This window comes from Hyla sarda, chromosome 2 (genome assembly GCF_029499605.1).
Source record: "Hyla sarda isolate aHylSar1 chromosome 2, aHylSar1.hap1, whole genome shotgun sequence".
In the NCBI taxonomy this organism is placed as follows: domain Eukaryota; kingdom Metazoa; phylum Chordata; class Amphibia; order Anura; family Hylidae; genus Hyla; species Hyla sarda.
In genome coordinates, this window is record NC_079190.1 from 94,331,011 (window position 1) to 94,351,623 (window position 20,613).

The 20,613-nt window shown below is 41.0% G+C and overlaps 2 protein-coding genes across 3 annotated transcripts in view; one reads left to right on the forward strand and one right to left on the reverse strand.

Annotated features, from left to right (window-relative positions):
• The window catches only part of LOC130358791 (solute carrier family 26 member 10-like), an 86,747-nt gene extending 77,427 nt beyond the window's left edge, over positions 1 to 9,320 (forward strand). The window contains exons 16-18 of the mRNA XM_056562588.1: positions 920 to 974; positions 3,036 to 3,142; positions 7,446 to 9,320. Of these exons, the coding sequence (XP_056418563.1) occupies positions 920 to 974; positions 3,036 to 3,142; positions 7,446 to 7,484 (201 nt within the window). The 3' untranslated portion in view covers positions 7,485 to 9,320. The remainder of the gene's footprint in view (positions 1 to 919; positions 975 to 3,035; positions 3,143 to 7,445) is intronic.
• Positions 9,321 to 16,798: 7,478 nt separating this feature from the next.
• Positions 16,799 to 20,613, reverse strand: part of B4GALNT1 (beta-1,4-N-acetyl-galactosaminyltransferase 1) — a 188,743-nt gene continuing 184,928 nt past the window's right edge. For both annotated transcript variants that reach the window (XM_056562590.1, XM_056562589.1), the window contains exon 11: positions 16,799 to 17,902. In XM_056562590.1, the coding sequence (XP_056418565.1) occupies positions 17,691 to 17,902 (212 nt within the window). In that variant the 3' untranslated portion in view covers positions 16,799 to 17,690. The remainder of the gene's footprint in view (positions 17,903 to 20,613) is intronic.

Genomic DNA, 20,613 nt, shown 5'->3' on the forward strand with positions numbered 1-20,613 from the left:
GACCTGATATATTTTTTTTTTCTTCATTTGACTCATATTTTATTTCTGTATAGATAAAATTACAAACAAATAACCCTTTACAATAATCAATATAATTGAAAATGGGTTTTATACTCATTCCAACTACAAAAAAAAAACACACAGGTTTACTGGATATTAAATAGGTATTAAAAATAAATAAATGTTCCCATATATCGGTACATTCTTAATGGTGTTTATAAAAAACAAAAACCTTTGTCTTATAAAATATTCTCCATATTGATTCAACTAGGATTGGGAAAATAAATAAATACATAAGCTTAGTTTATACTATAAATATGCTGTGCATCAACACTACATGTACATGAGACTGAACAAAACTTTCCCTATGGATACATTACTCCCCTACTTCTAATATATGTAAAGATCCAGTAACACATAAGAGCTAAACAATAATCTTTTATCATCCTTTATATTTATTAAAATAAAAGCCAGCAGGAAAGACCTGATATTAAAACATTTTTATTTTTTTTTGCAATGGACAATGACTCCTATGGCGGTGCATAGAAGCCTTAGGCTATGTTTACACCTCGGAATGTCCGCGCGGAAAATCTCTGAGCGTACATTCCGCAGACTGTGCGCAGTCTCATAGACGGCCATGCATTCCGTGCGGAGTCTACAGAAAGAATGGATAGGTTGTTTCTTTCTGTGGACACGTAAATCTGAATTTCCGTTCCAGAAACATCTCGTGCAGGAAATTCCGTCATGTGCACAATGCAGCAGATACCCATTAAATACAATGGGACTCTGCTGCTGCGTAATCTCCATGCGGAATTTCAATGAGGAGTTTCAATGCATGTAAATGTAAACTGGTTTGTGAATTGTATTTGACTGATTAAACAAAATATTGTATATTAACCTTGTGTTACTTGTTCTTTAGATGTGTGTTGAGTGTCAAAAGGCTGGTATGCATCTGCTCCTTGCTGGATGCAATGGTGAGTATCTACTCCCTCTCTATTCCTACATCTCCATTTATTGCTTATGTAATATTACTTTAATACCAGGGGAATCAAGCATGATATCAAAGGGGATTATTAGTTATCTGGTGTTAATAAGCTGAGTACCTTGCATTGCCCAGTTTTTCCTACCTAATCCTTGTGGGGGAAGAAAAGCAACAAAGGAGGAAGCTTTTGTCCTCATATCCTGATATCATAACCCATCCTTATATCTTGACCTCATATCCTGACCTTTTATCCTGCCCCCATATCCTGTCTTTATATCTTAACCTCATATCCTGACCTCATATACCAACCTCAAAACCCGTCAAAATATCCCCTCCTCATATCCCGACCATTTATTCCATCCCCATATCCCGTCCACATATGCCAACCTCAAATCCTGTCCTCATATCCCATTCTCATATCTCGTCTTCATATGCCATCTTCGTAACCCATGTCCCAACCACATATCTGTCCTCATACCCCAACCTCATATGCGGTCCTCATATCCCAAACCTTCATATCCCAACCCCATATTCTGTCCTCATATATCATCCTCATTTCCCGCCCTCAGGTGTGACTGAGTTGTGATAAAGATATTGTAAGACGAAAATAGAAGGGGGCGTGGCTTTGTGGGAGTGGGTATGGTTTGCCAGTCACACCTCTATCCATGTCAGGAACTGTCCAGAGTAGGAGCAAATCCCCATGGACAGTTCCTGACATGGACAGAGGTGTCAGCAGAGAGCACTGTGCTCAGACTGAAAAGCAATTTAAAAAGAAAAGAACTTCCTCTGGAACATACAGCAGCTGATAAGTACTGGAAGGGTTAAGATTTTTAAATAGAAGTAATTTACAAATCTGTTTAACTTTCTGGCACCAGGTGATTTAAAAAAAATTGTTTTCGTCCGGAGCACAAAAACCCTGACTCTCAAAAATGGGGGTGGGTAAGGGTTAATTAACCTATCCTGTGTTTTTAGTTGACATATAAGTAACATGTGTACCAAGTTTCATGTTGATATCTTTTGCCATTTGGTAGTGATGCTAGAACAAACACACACACACACATACACACACACACACACACACACACATCCATACATACACACACACACACACATCCATACACAACCACACATACACACACATCCATACACACACACATACATACACACATACACACACACATACACACACACACACATACATACATACACACACACACACACACACACACACATCCACACACACACACACATACACACATACATACACACACACATACACACACACATACACACACACACATACATACACACACACATACACACACACACATACACACATACATACACACACACATACACACACACACACATACACACACACACATACACACACACATACACACACACACACATCCATACACACACATACATACACACATACATACACACACACATACACACACACATACACACACACACACACACACACACATACATACATACATACACACACACACATACACACACACACACACAAATTGAGTATTTATTTAGATTACAAAACAAAGATGATATACTGGCCTTACACCAGGTTCTCATAAGCGTCTTAGAGATTTACTGTATGTTGCTGTGAATTTGGGTCAGTAAACCTGCAGTCACCCGACTGTACTAATACAGCACAAAAATATTTTCATGTAAAGCTGGCAATAGAGAAACTGACTGCAATCAGGCTGGAGGGGGTCTGAGAGCCCTTTATTGAGAGATGTGAAGGTCCCAGAGGTTGAACTCACATCTATGAGACAATGAAAGAGGAAATAAAGTTTCTCCAGCACAGATTGAGGGTTCTTTACTGTAAGAGCAGTGAGACTTTTATATTTTTTTTTTTTATAAATAGATAAAAAAAAAGTTGCAGAAACTTTTTAAACATCCCTCGTATGTTACAGATGGCAATAGGATATGATAATAGCTTATTTGTGTTCCTTCCATATTTAAAACATAATTTACATGTTAGTGTTTAGTAAATAATATTTGCATTGTCTATTTTGCTTTATAGCTAAAGTGCTTAGAACGTTGGTCTCTATCGGTATCATGGATCTCCTCAGTGAACAGCAAGTCTTTGTAACTGTGCATGATGCTGCGTGTTATGCTGAGCAGAATATGGTAAGGGTTTTTTGTTTTACCTTTTTTAATGACTTTATAGAGCCTAAGCATGAACATATATTATAACACTAAAGTATATTATAACGCTAAAGTATAAAAGTATATTACCGTATAACACTAAAGTATAAAAGTATATTATAACACTAAAGTATAAAAGTATATTATAACACTAAAGTATAAAGTATATTATAACACTAAAGTATATTATAACACTAAAGTATAAAAGTATATTACCGTATATACTCGAGTATAAGCCGAGTTTTTCAGCACGATTTTTCGTGCTGAAAACCCCCCCCCCCCCCCCCGGCTTATACTCGAGTGAACTCTCCGCCCTCAGTGGTCTTCAACCTGCGGACCTCCAGATGTTTCAAAACTACAACTCCCAGCAAGCCCGGACAGCCATCAGCTGTCCGGGCATGCTGGGAGTTGTAGTTTTGAAACATCTGGAGGTCCACAGGTTGAAGACCACTGTGGCCTTGGTCATCATCCAGAGGGATAGTCGTTCCGGGCTGTCCATCTTCACCGGAGGGCCTCTTCTCCGCGCTTCGCGCCCGGCCCCGGAATAGTGACGTTTGCCTTGACGATTATGCACAGGGACGTTGCTCATGAACGTGAGGTGAGTACAAGACTAAAGGGGGGGGTGTCTGGATGATGACCAAGGCTGCGGACCTCCAGATGGGAGTTGTAGTGCTGGGAGTTGTAGTTTTGGAACATCTGGAGGTCCGCAGGTTGCAGACAACTGTTAAATCAGACATTGACAAGCGGTGATGATGAAGGGGGTGGTGTGGGATGATGACAGGGTAATGATGACAGGCGGTGATGATGAAGGGGGGGTGTGGGATGATGACAGGGTAATGATGACAGATGGTGATGATGAAGGGGGGGGTGTGGGATGATGACAGGGGGATGATGATAGGCGGTGATGATGAAGGGGGGATGATGAAGGGGGGATGATAACAGGGTGATGATGAAGGGGGGATGATGACAGGCGGTGATGATGACAGGGTGATGATGATGAGGGTGTTATGGATGATGACGGGGGTCTGGATGATGACAGGGGGATGATGTATTTCCCACCCTAGGCTTATAGTCGAGTCAATAACTTTTCCTGGGTTTTTGGGATGAAATTAGGGGCCTCGGCTTATACTCGAGTATATACGGTATAACACTAAAGTATAACAGTATATTATAACACTAAGGTATAAAGTATATTATAACACTAAAGTATAAAAGTATATTATAACAGTAAAGTATAAAAGTATATTATAACGCTAAAGTATAAAAGTATATTATAACACTAAAGTATAAAAGTATATTATAACAGTAAAGTATAAAAGTATATTATAACGCTAAAGTATAAAAGTATATTATAACACTAAAGTATAAAGAATATTATAACACTAAAGTATAAAAGTATATTATAACACTAAAGTATAAAAGTATATTATAACACTAAACTATAAAAGTATATTATAACACTAAAGTATAAAGTATATTATAACAGTATGTAATGCATAGCAAATCCTGTAACATTACCCACATGGAGGCACCAACTGCTACCTGCTAAGGTGAACACATAAAGGTTAGCTTAGATAATAATTGAAGAAAAAAAATCTAAATTCCATATTAGGTGAAGTTAAAAATCTTAGTTTTTTTAGGATTTTAAGATTTTTGATCCTAATAAGATGCAATTCAAGGTAGCACTAGAGGAGTAAACTGCACAAACAGCACATACATGCTATAAGGGCTGTGGGATTTGGGGGCCACATTTTTGTGATACCACAATATTAGATACCTGTGGTCAGTATAATAAAAAACCTAGTTTTATGTCATTTTGTAGCCATGGGTTCCCTGATTCCACCCAGATGTCGTTTCTTTGCTGCACCCGTTTCCAAGTTATACGGATTTTACTATCTGCTTTGATATCCGCACTTTGTAAATGGAGTGTGTAGTGAATATAGGCTGGGGATATCATTTCTAGGAAAAAATATAGTTTTGGCTTGTGACTCCGGCCTTTTTGAAGTGGGCCCTTCCTCCTGAGCTGTGTTTGTCTCCCTGTGGCTGTCTACCTTTTCCTTCTGATCATTCCTCCTACATTTCCTGTGGAGTAAAATATGTTTCATTTGCAGAACTATGTTTTCCAGGGTTCCCCATTGGGAGCCATAGTAATATATATTTATATATATATATATATCCCCCAGAACTGTGACCAGTTATTTTAGCCTTTCCATAGAACCCAAACATGACTCGTTGTGCCCATAGATCCAGTTGTATGTGCTTCTACATTTGTGTTCATCATAACCCAGTCATGTTTCCTGTCAAAATGTGTGTCAGGATATAACGGTGTAAATAAAGGAACTACTATCTAGGTATTCTTTTCTATGTAGGGCAGGAGTAATTGTCCAATATCATCTCATTGTTATAAGGACTATACCTGACCCACATTAAGTATTTACTGTTACACTTTTTTTTATCCTAAATAATTGTTTTGCATATTTTGTATGCCTGTGTATTTCTGTATCTCTTTTTGTAAAGTACTGTACCTTTTGTACAAGTCAATAGTTTTAATGCATGGCCTTGTGTTCTAAAAGAATCCAGCCCTTATAATGTATATGTGTGGCCTATGCTTGTTACTGTGATTGTTAAGTGTTATAGAGTGCAGAGTGTGAGAACCTGTGTGTGAACTAGGGCATCCTGTCTGCCATTGTGACAGGTGGTGACAGCGTTTGGTGTGTTAGGCATGTGGACTGGTTTTAGGGGTGTGTGTAACTCATTTAGGGTCTCATTAGGCCCTAGGTCACGCGTGCAGGGAAGACACAGAGATCTACGAACCGTGGTTTGTGCAGATATAGGATATTAGAGATATCTTTAAAGGGGTACTCCGCCCCTAGACATCTTATCCCCTATCCAAAGGATAAAGGATAAGATGTCTGATCGGGGGTCCCGCCGCTGGGGGACCCCCGCAAACTCGGCTGCGGCACCCCAGAAATCCGATGCACGGAGCGAAATTCCCTCTATGCTGGATGACTGGCGATGCGAGGCGGAGTCTCGTGGCAATATGGCTATGCCTCCTCACTACAAGGCTATGGGAGGGGGTGTGACGTCGGGTGCAGCAGGAAGATCGCGGGTGATCAGACATCTTATCCCCTATCCTTTGGATAGGAGATAACATGTCTAGGGGCGGAGTACCCCTTTAATCGTCTGAGGTGATCATATGCTGGAGCTAGAGAAGCATACATATGTATAAACCTGATTTACGCCCCCTCAGACTCATATTCACACCCCAGTTTTTATGCAGGATGTAATAATATACCTTCAAGATGGGGGTGTAGCAACAAAATAAAAATAATGTTAGAATCAGGGAAGTGGAGGCTACAAAATTATATAAATACTGACACAGGTCCTCTTTATAGGGAATGTCCAGGATTAGAAAAAAAATAAAATAATATATATTATTTTTTTCAACACTTCTGCCATACTTTTCAGTTCAGCTGTAATGCCACATCCAGCCCATAGACAGCTGGGGCAGTTTCTAAGGGAAAAAAGCCTTTTAAAAGTAACTCTTTACTCAAGTAGTACTTTGAAACAAAGCACATAATATTAATTAGTCAACATTAATGTCTATCCAGGTCATCTATGTGAGTTTAACAATGGGTCATTTAAAATTCTACCAGGAATACTCCAGGTAAAACTCTAATGCAATAACGAATGCAGGACTTAAAGGGTAATTCCAACCATAGACATCTTATCCCCTATCCAAAGGAAAAAATGTCTGATTGCGGGGGGTCTTCCAGTGGCAGGACCAATCATTCTATGCCAGGCTGCCGCTCCTGTCTCGGAAACCTCTGTGTTTCTAAGACTGGAGACGTGACGTCACGCCATGCCCCCTCGTGACATCACACCACACCACAGAGGTTTCCGAGACTGGAGCAGCAGCCTGGCATAGAATGATTAGACATCTTATCTCCTATCCTTTGGATGTCTATGGCTGGAATACCCCTTTACGGGGGCGGTGCATGACACAGGGATTCAAAGAACACTAAAGAGAGAATTTCAGTATCAGTGCTCCCTTGGGCCCTGACTTGGACTTATAAAGTGTATCAGTTTTGCCTGGGGTAATCCCCAATTCTATTTTACATAGATAAGTTAGATAACTATGTTTTTTACATGTGGTTTTCCAAAGCAACTTACAATTTGGTGTAAACAATATAAGTCATTATGTTTGATTCTGTTCTGGAGTTGGTTGACTTCAAAAGGATCTGTTCCCGTATCTGGTATAATTGATGACTTTGATTCCCAACAGGACAGTCTAACAACTAAGAGCCCAATGGTGTGGGTATAAGAACCTACTTTCCTGAGAACCTGGGTGGAAGCAACACAAGTCTTCTAGATCTACACTAGATGAAAAGACCTACCTGGAGATAAGAAAGGACTTCCATACAGTAGCTTGTATCTCATGTTTTACAACACAACTGTTGGATCAAGGTTTATGGGACTGAGGGTTATGGGGCACTTACATCGGATGCACAGACGGCTCTTAGGTTATAAAATGAACCTTGCTCATTTTATGACGGCCACAAACGTAACTATTTTCACCGTCAGACATAACCGGGCTGTGCCATTGGGTAGGAGAAACTTGCTCTTCTTCAGCATAGTTGCCCATTGTCTTGTGGACTTTACTTTATCACTGGAGAATATTTTCATGATACTTGTTCATCCTGAATGACAAACAATCTTTAAAGTGAAACAACACATATGTATCATAACTGAATCCTATATCTTATTGATGCTAAAGAGCACTGAAAGTTCTAAAGTTAATAGATATGAACGCTTTTGCAACCATTTTTATTACTTTAATGCATAAAAAAATTTATAAATAAAAAAACCTGAATTTCTACAGCTCCTATACAGACCTTTGTGTTGCAAAGGCCTCAAATTACCAAACAACCACTGCAATCCAATCCAGCAGTCATGTATTGGTTACTTTCATCTGCCTCATCTTCTTGCTAACCTACAGACAGTACAAATGAGTAAAAATATAGACACATAGGTCTGCATAAGAGCTGTATACACAAATCTAAGAAAAAGGATTGTATATATCATTTCTAGGACAAGAATCTTTTTCGTATCTGCATATGATGACCGGCAATAAAACTTTTTGCACTGCTCGGAAGTTATGAGCTGAACCCACTGACTATTTGACAGGGGGTTGTATCATACAGAAGACACCCACTTGAAAGTTCCGCAATAGTGATCACAACGTGTAGAGTGCAATCTGATAGGTGCCGCACCTGTCAGGGTCCCAATGGGAACCACCATGATGCAATAAAAGAATACCGATTGTTAACCATGGCAGCCAGAAGCCTTCAGAAGATCTCAATACCTGCCATTTCAACTTTACTTACACAGCCTGTCTCAGGCAGGCTGTACTAGCAGAACACTGATCAGTGTAAGCAATCTAATGATTGCTTATGAAAATCCCCTATGGGAACTGAAAATGTGTTTAAAAAACAGAAGAAAAAAAAAGTAGAAAAAGAAAACAATACCCCCATAATTAAAACCTAAATCACCCTCTTTTCCCATTTTTTTCCAGTTAAAAAATGTAAACAAATAAAAGTAAATATATTTGGTACTGCTAAATGTGTAATGTCCAAGCTATCAAAATGTAATGGTTACCAGTATCAAATCACTTCCCAGGTAAAATGGAATAAAAATTGATCAAAACGTCTGAATTATCCCAGAATGGAAGCAATAACAGTGCAAAAAATGAGTAAAAGTAAAAAAAAAAAAAAAAAAAAGTTATAAAATATGGTGATTCAAAACATTTAAAAAATTACTATGGTGCATCACTTTGCACTGTGCGTATTTTATCACGAAAGCATCAGAGGTACCCTTTAAAGGGGTACTCCGCCTCTAGACATCTTATAAGATCACCCCGCAGGGTCACCCCGCAATCTCAGCTGCAGCAAGCCCGACATCCGGTGCACGGAGCGAACTTTACTCCATGCTAGATGACTTGTGATGCGGGGCGAAGGTTTGTGACGTCACAGTCATGCCCCGCTCGTGATGTCACGACCATGCCCCCTCAATACAAGTCTATGGGAGGGGGCATGACAGCCGTCACGCCCCCTCCCATAGACTTGCATTGTTTTTTCAGTTTTGTAGTACTTTATATGGTAAAATGATTGGTGCCTTTAAAAAGTACACATTTTCCTGCAGAGAAAGCAGGCCTCATGTGGCTCTGCAGATTGGATAATAAAAAAGCTGTTGGAGGAAAGGGTTAAAATGATAAGGTGTATTCAAAATGAAGTGAAAGGTGTGCTGACTTTATTTTAGAGCTGGACACCAACAAAGCTAGAGAAAATGAACATTTACTCTATACTATAAGAAGGACCCTTTGCAATAGCTATACACTACTAAAGGGTCGGACTTTTTCTTGCTTTTTACAAGACAATTTAGCAATACGCTGTATTTTTTTTATTGTTAAATATGATTGCATTTAGTTATTTTAGTTAGGATTTGTTAATTTATTTAAGGTATTTGAATTGACTCGACATTCATAATAAACTCCACAACAATAGCTGCAACTCATTTTTAAACATTTCTTGTGTTTTATTTACTGTTCACATCCAGCAGATAACACTGGGTTTCATATTGTACCATTGACTATAAGGGTCTATTCACACGGTGGAATTTCCACCTCAAATTAAAGCCCATAGACTTCTATGGGATTCCGCACTCCCATTCACAGTGCTGAATTTCCACTTCTGGAAATTCAGCACTGTAAATGGGAGTGCAGAATCCCATAGAAGTCTATGGGCTTTATTTGAGGCGGAAATTCCACCGTGTGAATAGACCCTTAGGGTATGTATGCCAAAAAGCATTTTGCATCAATTTCTGCAGAAATTTAGGCCATATCATACAGAAGTAGGTGCAGATTTGCTGATATTTGTCCCAAGACTCCCTTCTCCAGTATAGTAGTGTATGGTGATGCACACAGTACTGTATGCATCGCTGCTCACAGAGAACAAATCAAGCTTTACAACATTAGTGGTTTAATTATTTAATTTAAAAAAAAAATCTTTTTTTTCCAATAATAAAATCATACAAAGATACACAATAATACATATAATTATTATATTATTATAACCTCTCATAAAGCAAATTATAAAAAAGAATTTAAAATTAAAAAATACAACATGAATTGCAGTCTCCTCATATTCCATGAACAAAGAACAATTTAAACGAATGTACACTAAACTGCAAAAAAAACAAAACAGAATTATGGTTACTAAGTAAAGCTGATAAGAGTAACACAAGACTATGCTATTACCCTCAGCAGCCAATAGCTCTAACATGCTATACTAGCTTAGATGGGTTACTATGGGCCACAGCACTCGTAGCACTCATAGTGAACCTCGCAGCTAGGCTGTTGATTACTTTAGTCTACATAAATTAGTTCAGCTTTCCAAGGGCTCCAGTTGCCTGGAAAAGGTGCATACAGTCCTAGGAGACCTAGGACTGTCATCTCAGACTCTGGCTCAGGCAACCAGAGCCCTTGGAAAGCTGAACTAATTTACCAGACTAAAGCAATAAAGGGCCAAGCCACGAGGTTCACTACGAGCCAATTTACTGTAACTTCACTCAACTCTAGTCATAACTTTCATGTTGCCCAGACCACAATTCATCGGGGCAGTCCTTGTGGCTTCTCCTTGCCCACCGGCTTTGAATCAAGGATCTCTCCCTTTACTCAAACAAGGAGAGATCTATCAAGGCAGGTGGGGTGGAAAGAAGCCACCGGAGACCTCCATGTAGACTCATGGTTTGGGCCACATGAAAATGATGACAGGTTCACTTTAAATACTAATATTGTTTAGTGAAACCCTCATCTCATGATGCCTAACAGATTTGACCCATCGAGACATGGACTGTATGCTCTCTAAAGGTACACTGTGATATTAGGCACCAAGACATATTAAGAAGATTAAGTTGTGAGGTGAGTCGGACTTGCTTTTTCTTGCTTGCTTTTTCCGTCACATCCACAGATACTCAGTTAGTTGAGATCTGGGAATTTGGAGGCCAACTCAACACCTTAAACTCTTTGTCATGTTCCTCAAACGAGACCTTCAGAAAGAGGGCACTGCCATTAGCTGAGGTTCCAAGATTAGGGGCTGAATTTTAGAAGTATATTACACAGTTGGGGCATGCACTGTTAAAGGGGTTAGAACAATGCCCACACTACATTATATAAAGAATAAACTGTGCTTATTTCCATTGCTTCTGCGGTGCCTCTGGTGTCCTGCGATCCTTTTCCTGAGAGAATGCGTGACATTGGGGCCCAGTGTAGCATACTGTGGCTTAGCCAATAAATGTCCACAGCGAAGTTCTGCCTTGGCCACTGATTGGCTGAGTGGCAGTATGACACACTGGGCCGCGATGTCACTCCGAGCCCAAGCTCAGGCTTTCTTACAGGAAGAGGATCACAGCCAGGGACTGGAGCAGGACATTAGAGGCACCAAGGGAGCGCTGAAGGCGACTACAGGTTTGTTTCTTATATACTGTAGTATGGGTGTTGATCTGAAAAAAAAAAAAACTTCTTGCAGGATAATCTCTTTAACTATGTCCTAATTACATAGTCCCAAAAACTTCTTTGACTTTAAAATACAGAGTTTGCGTAGTATGCAGATACTTGAGGTAATATAGATGATAAAAACTAAATGAAAAACTGCTACAATGCTACCATGCTGCCATTATAAATGTTTGTTTCATGTAGTTTGAAATGCAACAAAGAAGAAATTCCCCCCAAAAAACAACTGTGTGAATGAGCCCTTAGGGGAGGTGGCTATGGCTCACAAGCTACCACAAAAAGCTGTGAGTAAAACTACTCTTAGGACTCATTCACACAAGTAGATTTGATTGCGATCTTGCTGTTCGTTTCCCACTGCAAGTTTGAATGGGGGTGGACTCTCTGCGGGTAACCCGCCCATGTGAACATACCTTAAAGGTAGAGTCACACTTGCAGTATTTTGCTACATATTCTCCTACCCAAGTCAAAGAGTAGCAAAATCTTCTGCAGAAAATACACAGCAAAATATGGCACGTGTGACCCAATCCTAAGGGTACGTTCAAACGGGCGGTTTACCTGCAGAATTTTTGCATCGTGTTTGCTGCCAAAAATCCGCAGCGGAGTTTGCTACCATTGACTTCAATGGGTTCAAAGGAGAATCTGCAAATCTGCCTCTATTGCTGATTTTCTGCTGACCCATTGAAGTCAATGGTAGCAAAATACGGTTTGGAAATTCCACAGGTAATCCGCCCATGTGAACATAGCCTTTTTCTTTCTTTCAGAGAACTAGCTTTTCAGTTTTGGAGCCAAAGCCAAAGTGTATTAAAAAGGAATGTGAAATATATTTATATTTCCCCTTCCTCATAGATCCACTTCTGACTGTGGCTCAAAAACTGCAGTAATAGCTCTTGACTCTATTAGATAAAATAGGCTTGAATCAGTGAATAAGGTCACAGGCAGTAATGTCATATAATCTAGAATGTCCCTTTAATACATATAACAACATTTATAAAGCCTAAATGATTTCCCATGATCAACACAACTCTGTATATATAAGCTCCATATACATAATAACATTTTTGGATTATGTATTTATCTTAAAATTTTCAAATACCGTAATAATTGACATTATAATTTATAGTTTCCAATATTATAATGTTCCTATTGTCTTAATGGGGACCCTGTCAGCAGTTAAACAGTGGTAAAATTAAGCCCATGGCTAGATAGGGCTTCTCATCAGGGTTTCAAAGACAACTTTTTTTTTTGTTATAATCTCCATAGCTGCTCTCAACACCAAAATCAGTAGTTAGCAGCACAACCCAGTGATATAAAGGTGAAAAATGGGTCAGGGTCTGTCCATTGATGCATACACAAAAAGTTCTGCAGCACTCCAAGAACAATTCAAAGGTGATTTATTGTCCCATGCAGAAAAAAGTGATACAACGTTTCACCGGTCTCTCACTGGCTTTCTCAAGCATGCTCTCAGCACCAGATATAAGCCTTTTTCCAATAATGTGAATGAGGCTCAAGTGCCCAGTGTGTTTTCCATGGCACAGCAAGAGCCAAGGGTTTGCCAACCCATCTGCCCTTATTTACCACCTCCATGCATGCTTGCAAACACCTACTTACCTTTGATTGACAGCCACTAGACAGCAAGCAGGCATGAAAGTGGTGAGTAAGAACAGATGGGCTGGCTCTTGTCATGCTTTATTTACATATTAACAAAAAAGCTTAATATTTCTGAGCAGGAAAGGAATATGGTAACACAAAAAAAAAAAAAAAAAAGATATGCCCGAAACCCTATGACAGTGGTCTCCAACCTGCGGACCTCCAGATGTTACAAAACTACAACTCCCAGCATGCCCGGACAGCCAGCGGCTGTCCGGGCATGCTGGGAGTTGTAGTTTTGCAACATCTGGAGGTCCAAAGGTGTGAGACCACTGCCCTATGAAGTCACAAGCTTAGTTTTACCCGTTTTAACTGTTGACAGGTTGGATTTAAATGTCAAGGGACATGAATAACAGAAGCGACATTATGGTCTGAGTCTCTTGTAAGGACAAGGCTTATTTACAGATTCTTTTTATAAAGATATTCACAAGTTAAAATAAAGAATTAGTGCAATGGCTTTTCCAGTGCAAACTACAGCAGTGCAGGACATGCGATTATAATCCCCGTCTATAGCACCTGATAAAAAAAATGTTTTTAGTATAGCTAGCTCCTATACCAGTTACTACTCAATGGCCTTTATGGTAAAAAAAAGAGTGGGTAACATTGATGAAAAATAGAGCAAACAAAAAGTAACCCTTTGCTGTGGCATAGGCCACACATCCCCTATGACAGTGGTCTTCAACCTGCGGACCTCCAGATGTTGCAAAACTACAACTCCCAGCATGCCCGGACAGCCGTTGGCTGTCCGGGCATGCTGGGAGTTGTAGTTTTGTAACATCTGGAGGTCTGCAGGATGAAGACCACTGCCCTATGACATGGGGAGATGAGTGACCAAGAAGCAACATATTTCTGACAGGTCATAAAGCGATCAGCCAATAAATAAGGGTTTGGCTTGTTTGGCCAATAATTGCCCAAATAATAAAAAAATCATGCATTTTATTGACTAGCTGACCTTCTGATTTATGAGGTACAGTGTGTACAGAATAAATGTTCTTTACCAGTCATTGTAACACAGACAAAACAATAAACCACAAAAATAATTGAAACCGGAAGCAGCCTGCTGTACTTCTCTTTCCCTGTACCTGATCCATGTAATCTAACTAAAAATACATGTCTTAGGCGAAGTTTCCACTTGTTTTTTTTTTTTTTTCTGGCAGTTTTTGGAATACTGCCACTGCAGTTTTTGAGCCAAAGTCAGAAGTGGATCCATAAGGGAGGAGAAGTGTAAGTCTTTCCTTTATATGTCCTGTTCCTTTTGAATACACTTTTGACTTCGGCTCAAAAACTGCAGTGGCCGTATTCCAAAAACTGCCAGAAAAAAACCAAGTGGAAACTTAACCTAAGGAGAATTTCCAGATGTGTTGTACATTCAGTAACAAAAACAAAAAACTAGGAAAAAAGTTTTTGGTAGGTTACTTCTTTGATGTGGCTTAAAGGGGTTATTCAGGGATAGAAACACAGAGCCAGTTTCCTCCAAAAACAGCACCATCCCTGTCATCAGGTTGTGTGTTGTATTGCAGTTCTATTGAAGTGAATGGAGCCAAGTTGTAATACCATACACAACCTGAGGAGAGGGGTGGTGCTGTTTTTGGAATAAATTAGCTCTGTGCTTCTATCTCTGGATAAACACTTTTAATTACAAGCCGACAGCCTATAGCTATTCTGTACCCATGACAACACTTGCTTAAATCAGTTTAATTGCCAGACTTAAAACTGCAGCATAACATGGTTTTCATTACAGCAACAAAGCAGGATACGGTGGAAAAATGAGCTGACCAGAGTCACTATCTGACTCTGGTCGGCTCATAAAATAAATAATTCCGCTTGCTAAAATGTATAGTGTAGTGAATGGTTTTCCGTTCACAAATTCACACTTCGGAATTTGTGAAGCGGAATTTGCGAACGGAAAATCCGCTTGGAAATTTCCGCCTGAAGAATGGTGTTGCTCTTTCTTCAGGCAGAAATCCACGCGGAACACATTGCAGTCTATTGGAGACTGCAGTGTCCGCGTGGTCCTAGTGCCGACTGATTCAGTCAGCGCTGGCCGCACTCGGAATCTCCGGGTGGAAATTTTCTGCCCGGGGATTCCGTAGTCTGAACCTAGCCTAAGAATCTGCTGTGTCAGAAGTATCTGTCAGCTGCTTAACACTCTTAAAATATAAAAATAACAACATGAATTCTCATATAACTGTTTTTTCCAGATAGCAGTGCGGGTAAGTGTATTATCGAGGGTCTGTGCAAAATAAATATTAGTTAACATGCAATTGGAGATGCCCTTGAAATGTCTCCAATTTAACCTAAGGAGGTCTGGAAGGAACCAGTGTTATTATTAGCCAAAAAGGCCGATATCGCCCGGTGCAATAGGGCCAGCGATGGGCATTTGCTCCTTTGTCAGCTGGTCATGTCACTTTGCCTTTTTTGTCTGCCGCTCATCTCCCTGTGTAGTAGGTGATGTGCAGCCAATGAATGACAGAAGTAAAGGGCCACAGTGATCGCTGTTGTGGCCGCTCCCATCCAATACCTGAGCCGTGTAATAGGATCATTAAACGGGCAGGGGTTGGGCTGTGTATTACAGCCTTCAGCTACATGTTATGTTGACATTGTTGTAAATTGTGATTTAATCTACAGGATGTCTATATGACAAGCCACATCATATACGAGAAGTGTTGTCATAGGAGCAGACAGCCTCAGACTTATAATTTCCCACACTGTGGATACACCACTTATATAATACCACCTGTAGTTCTCTACATACAAAAACAACTATTATAAAATCAAAATCTTAAACAAGTAAATAATGACACTGATAATCGGTAATAGCAATGAGTATGCTGAAGTCATTGCCAGAATACACACAATGTTATGGAACGTATTATGGAGTGAACAGAAATCTGGTAGCACATTATTACATGGCGACAAATGTTTGTAAAGTTACCCGTTGGCAGCTTTCTGTGCATTGAGCCACTTGATACGCTAGGGCTGGGCGGTATGGCCAAATATGTGTATCGCAGTATTTTTGTAACTTATGGCGGTTCCACGGTATATAACGGTATTCCCGCCCCCCTCCCCCAAAATTAATTATTAGCCCAGCGCTGTCCCCATCGGGGTACTACTCACATCACCCGCAAGCGCTGCTCTCCTCGGCCTCCTTTTTGTTGTGCCCGCCGGCGCTGACACTCTATACTGTATCCCTATGCTGTATCCCTATGCCCGGGCTGCAAAAGGTAAACAAAATAAACTAACACATGTTCCGACGTCGGCCTTACGCTGGGGACAGGAACGTCGGACAGCCGTCAGTCTATCACCGGCCGCAGCGATGTTCCGCCTTGGCCGGTGATAGGCTGAGCCCACTGTCATGTAAGAAGCCAGCTTCTTACATGATAGTGGGCTCAACCTATCATCGGCCGAGGCGGAACATCGCTGCGGCCGGTGATAGGCTGACGGCTCTCCGATGTTCCATTCCCTGGGAAGCTGGTCCGGACCGACGGGGAAGGTGAGTTAAAGTTTTTTTTGTTTATCTTTTGCAGCCCGGGCATAGGGATACAGTATAGAGCAGTGGTTTGAACAGCGCTCGCGGGGCCACATATGATTAGCTCCCCGATGGGGACAGCGCAGCGCTGGGCTGATAATTCATTCCTTCCCGAGGGGGAGGGGCCAGACCGGTACTGCGGTATGGGTTAAAATTAATATCGTGCAGCACAAAAATGTTGGTATTCGGTATGAACCGGTATACCGCCCAGCCCTATGATACGCCTTACATCCTATAAACAGAGGAGGAATACCTGACTGCCGAACATAAGTGGCTACTTCACTTTGTACCGAAGAGGGTTCATATCCATTCAGAATATAGACACTGAATGGCTCCAGATTTCCACATTTCTACAATAATTGTGTCACAATCATTACTCCTTCCTGTGCACCTTACCTCACCTTCATCCACAGAACTGAGAGTTTTACAAGCAGCATTTATTCTAAAAGAAAGTCACATGACCAGGCGCGCACACCGTGAACCTCTTTGATTGTAGAATCCAAAAACCAAATGTCCAATCATGCCGTAGAAAAGTACATTACGGGCTGTGTAATAAATATTCCCTTTTCTGTATTGAATCTGAACTCCATGTTTTTGTCTCTACGTATAAGACCTATTCCTTTCCAGGACTGTTTGTGAATCTGATGGTAGAAATATTCTACAGAATTACCTGTAGTTTTGAATGCAGCATTTGCAGTATATTAGGACTCGCCAGTTTCATCAAGATACCCTATGAAATAAAATGACCCATCCCATGTCCCTTCCTAAACACCTCTCCAGAGTCTTCAGTTCCCAGTCATACATTTAAAGCGGTTCTTAAAGTAATAGAGAGCATGTTGAGAATTGATTTCAGCCGTAGATGTGGGGTAACGGAATTTTGAATATTCTTTATCGGTTTTTGTCTTGGACCATGGGAGATGTAATTTGGAGGCATGGTCGACAACCACGTTGTCACAGGAGCCCACATGAAGGGTGCCGAGTCCATCTATAAAGAATTCTAGAAGGGAGACGAAAGAAAACGAAAAGAAAAGAAATGGTTAAAGCAAGTTCAAGTACAGAACTTGTGCCAGTATACAATAATGTATGGGGTTAGGGTACACCACAGGATGCTGCAAAATACACAACATTTCTGTACCAAAATCTGCACCAAATTCTACAGACATTTTTTGTGCTGCAGATTTTGGTGCAAATTTTGTATCCATAGTTGCAGATTTCGTTGCGTATCTGCCGTGTTTCCATAGCAGAATCCGCACAACATTGCACATGTATTGCAGATGTTGACTTCCCCCATAAAGTAATAAATCAGAAGCTTTAATATACATAACCTGACATGCTGAAGATTTCAAATCCACAACACATGTCTATTTCTGTGTGTAAGCCATGCAGAATGTTTCTTCTATACTCCATACTACATCAATGAGACATTTGCAGGATATGCCCCTTGAAACCCCATACCTTTAAAGGGGTACTCCGGTGAAAACCTTTTTTCTTTTAAATCAACTGGTGGCAGAAAGTTAAACATATTTGTAAATTACTTCTTTTAAAAAATCTTAATCCTTCCTGTACTTATTAGCTGCAGAATACTACAGAGGAAACTTTTTTCTTTTTGGAATGCTCTCTGATGACATCACGAGCACAGTTCTCTCTGCTGACGTTATTATAATAATAATAACGCTTTATTTTTTGTTGTCCTTAGTGGGATTTGAACCCAAGTCCCCAGCACTGCAAGGCAGCAGTGCTAACCACTGAGCCACCATGCTGCCCTTAGCATACATCTGCTATGCATCTGCTATGCATGGTTGCTAAAATGGACAGAGATGTCAGCAGAGAGCACTGTGCTCGTGATGTCATCAGTGTTCCAAAAAGAAAGGGAATTCCTCTGTAGCATTCAGCAGCTAATAAGTACTGGAAGGATTAAGATTTTTTAATAGAAGTAATTTACAAATATAAAAACAAAAGGAAAAATAGCCAGCACAACAACCTAATACACAGGTGCCCGCTGCTGTGGCAAATACAAAATGTACAAACAAGAAAGTTGCAACAGCACTCTAGGTCAAAAAATGGAGGTTCTCAGCGCACTTTTTGATCAAAATGTGTCCCCCCATCCACCACGCGGAGGTGGCCTCATATCGGATGGGACCCTAACATGATAACTCACCCTCTTTAGCCGTGCACCCCACCCCTCTCAGACTGGAGGTGGTTTAGTCAATGGCTGATCCAACATGTCACACAGTCAGAGGCTATATGCACAGCAGAGGTGAGTTATCATGTTAGGGTCCCATCCGATATGAGGCCACCTCCGCGTGGTGGATGGGGGGACACATTTTGATCAAAAAGTGCGCTGAGAGCCTCCATTTTTTGACCTAGAGTGCTGTTGCAACTTTCTTGTTTGTACATTTTGTATTTGCCACAGCAGCGGGCACCTGTGTATTAGGTTGTTGTGCTGGCTATTTTTCCTTTTGTTTTTACTTTGTAAATTGGGGGGTGTGGCACCCTCTTTAGCCGTGCACCCCACCCCTCTCAGACTGGAGGTGGTTTAGTCAATGGCTGATCCAACATGTCACACAGTCAGAGGCTATATGCACAGCAGAGGTGAGTTATCATGTTAGGGTCCCATCCGATATGAGGCCACCTCCGCGTGGTGGATGGGGGGACACATTTTGATCAAAAAGTGCGCTGAGAGCCTCCATTTTTTGACCTAGAGTGCTGTTGCAACTTTCTTGTTTGTACATTTTGTATTTGCCACAGCAGCGGGCACCTGTGTATTAGGTTGTTGTGCTGGCTATTTTTCCTTTTGTTTTTACTTTGTAAATTGGGGGGTGTGGCACCCTCTTTAGCCGTGCACCCCACCCCTCTCAGACTGGAGGTGGTTTAGTCAATGGCTGATCCAACATGTCACACAGTCAGAGGCTATATGCACAGCAGAGGTGAGTTATCATGTTAGGGTCCCATCCGATATGAGGCCACCTCCGCGTGGTGGATGGGGGGACACATTTTGATCAAAAAGTGCGCTGAGAGCCTCCATTTTTTGACCTAGAGTGCTGTTGCAACTTTCTTGTTTGTACATTTTGTATTTGCCACAGCAGCGGGCACCTGTGTATTAGGTTGTTGTGCTGGCTATTTTTCCTTTTGTTTTTACTTTGTAAATTGGGGGGTGTGGCACCCTCTTTAGCCGTGCACCCCACCCCTCTCAGACTGGAGGTGGTTTAGTCAATGGCTGATCCAACATGTCACACAGTCAGAGGCTATATGCACAGCAGAGGTGAGTTATCATGTTAGGGTCCCATCCGATATGAGGCCACCTCCGCGTGGTGGATGGGGGGACACATTTTGATCAAAAAGTGCGCTGAGAGCCTCCATTTTTTGACCTAGAGTGCTGTTGCAACTTTCTTGTTTGTACATTTTGTATTTGCCACAGCAGCGGGCACCTGTGTATTAGGTTGTTGTGCTGGCTATTTTTCCTTTTGTTTTTACTTTGTAAATTGGGGGGTGTGGCACCCTCTTTAGCCGTGCACCCCACCCCTCTCAGACTGGAGGTGGTTTAGTCAATGGCTGATCCAACATGTCACACAGTCAGAGGCTATATGCACAGCAGAGGTGAGTTATCATGTTAGAGTCCCATCCGATATGAGGCCACCTCCGCGTGGTGGATGGGGGGACACATTTTGATCAAAAAGTGCGCTGAGAGCCTCCATTTTTTGACCTAGA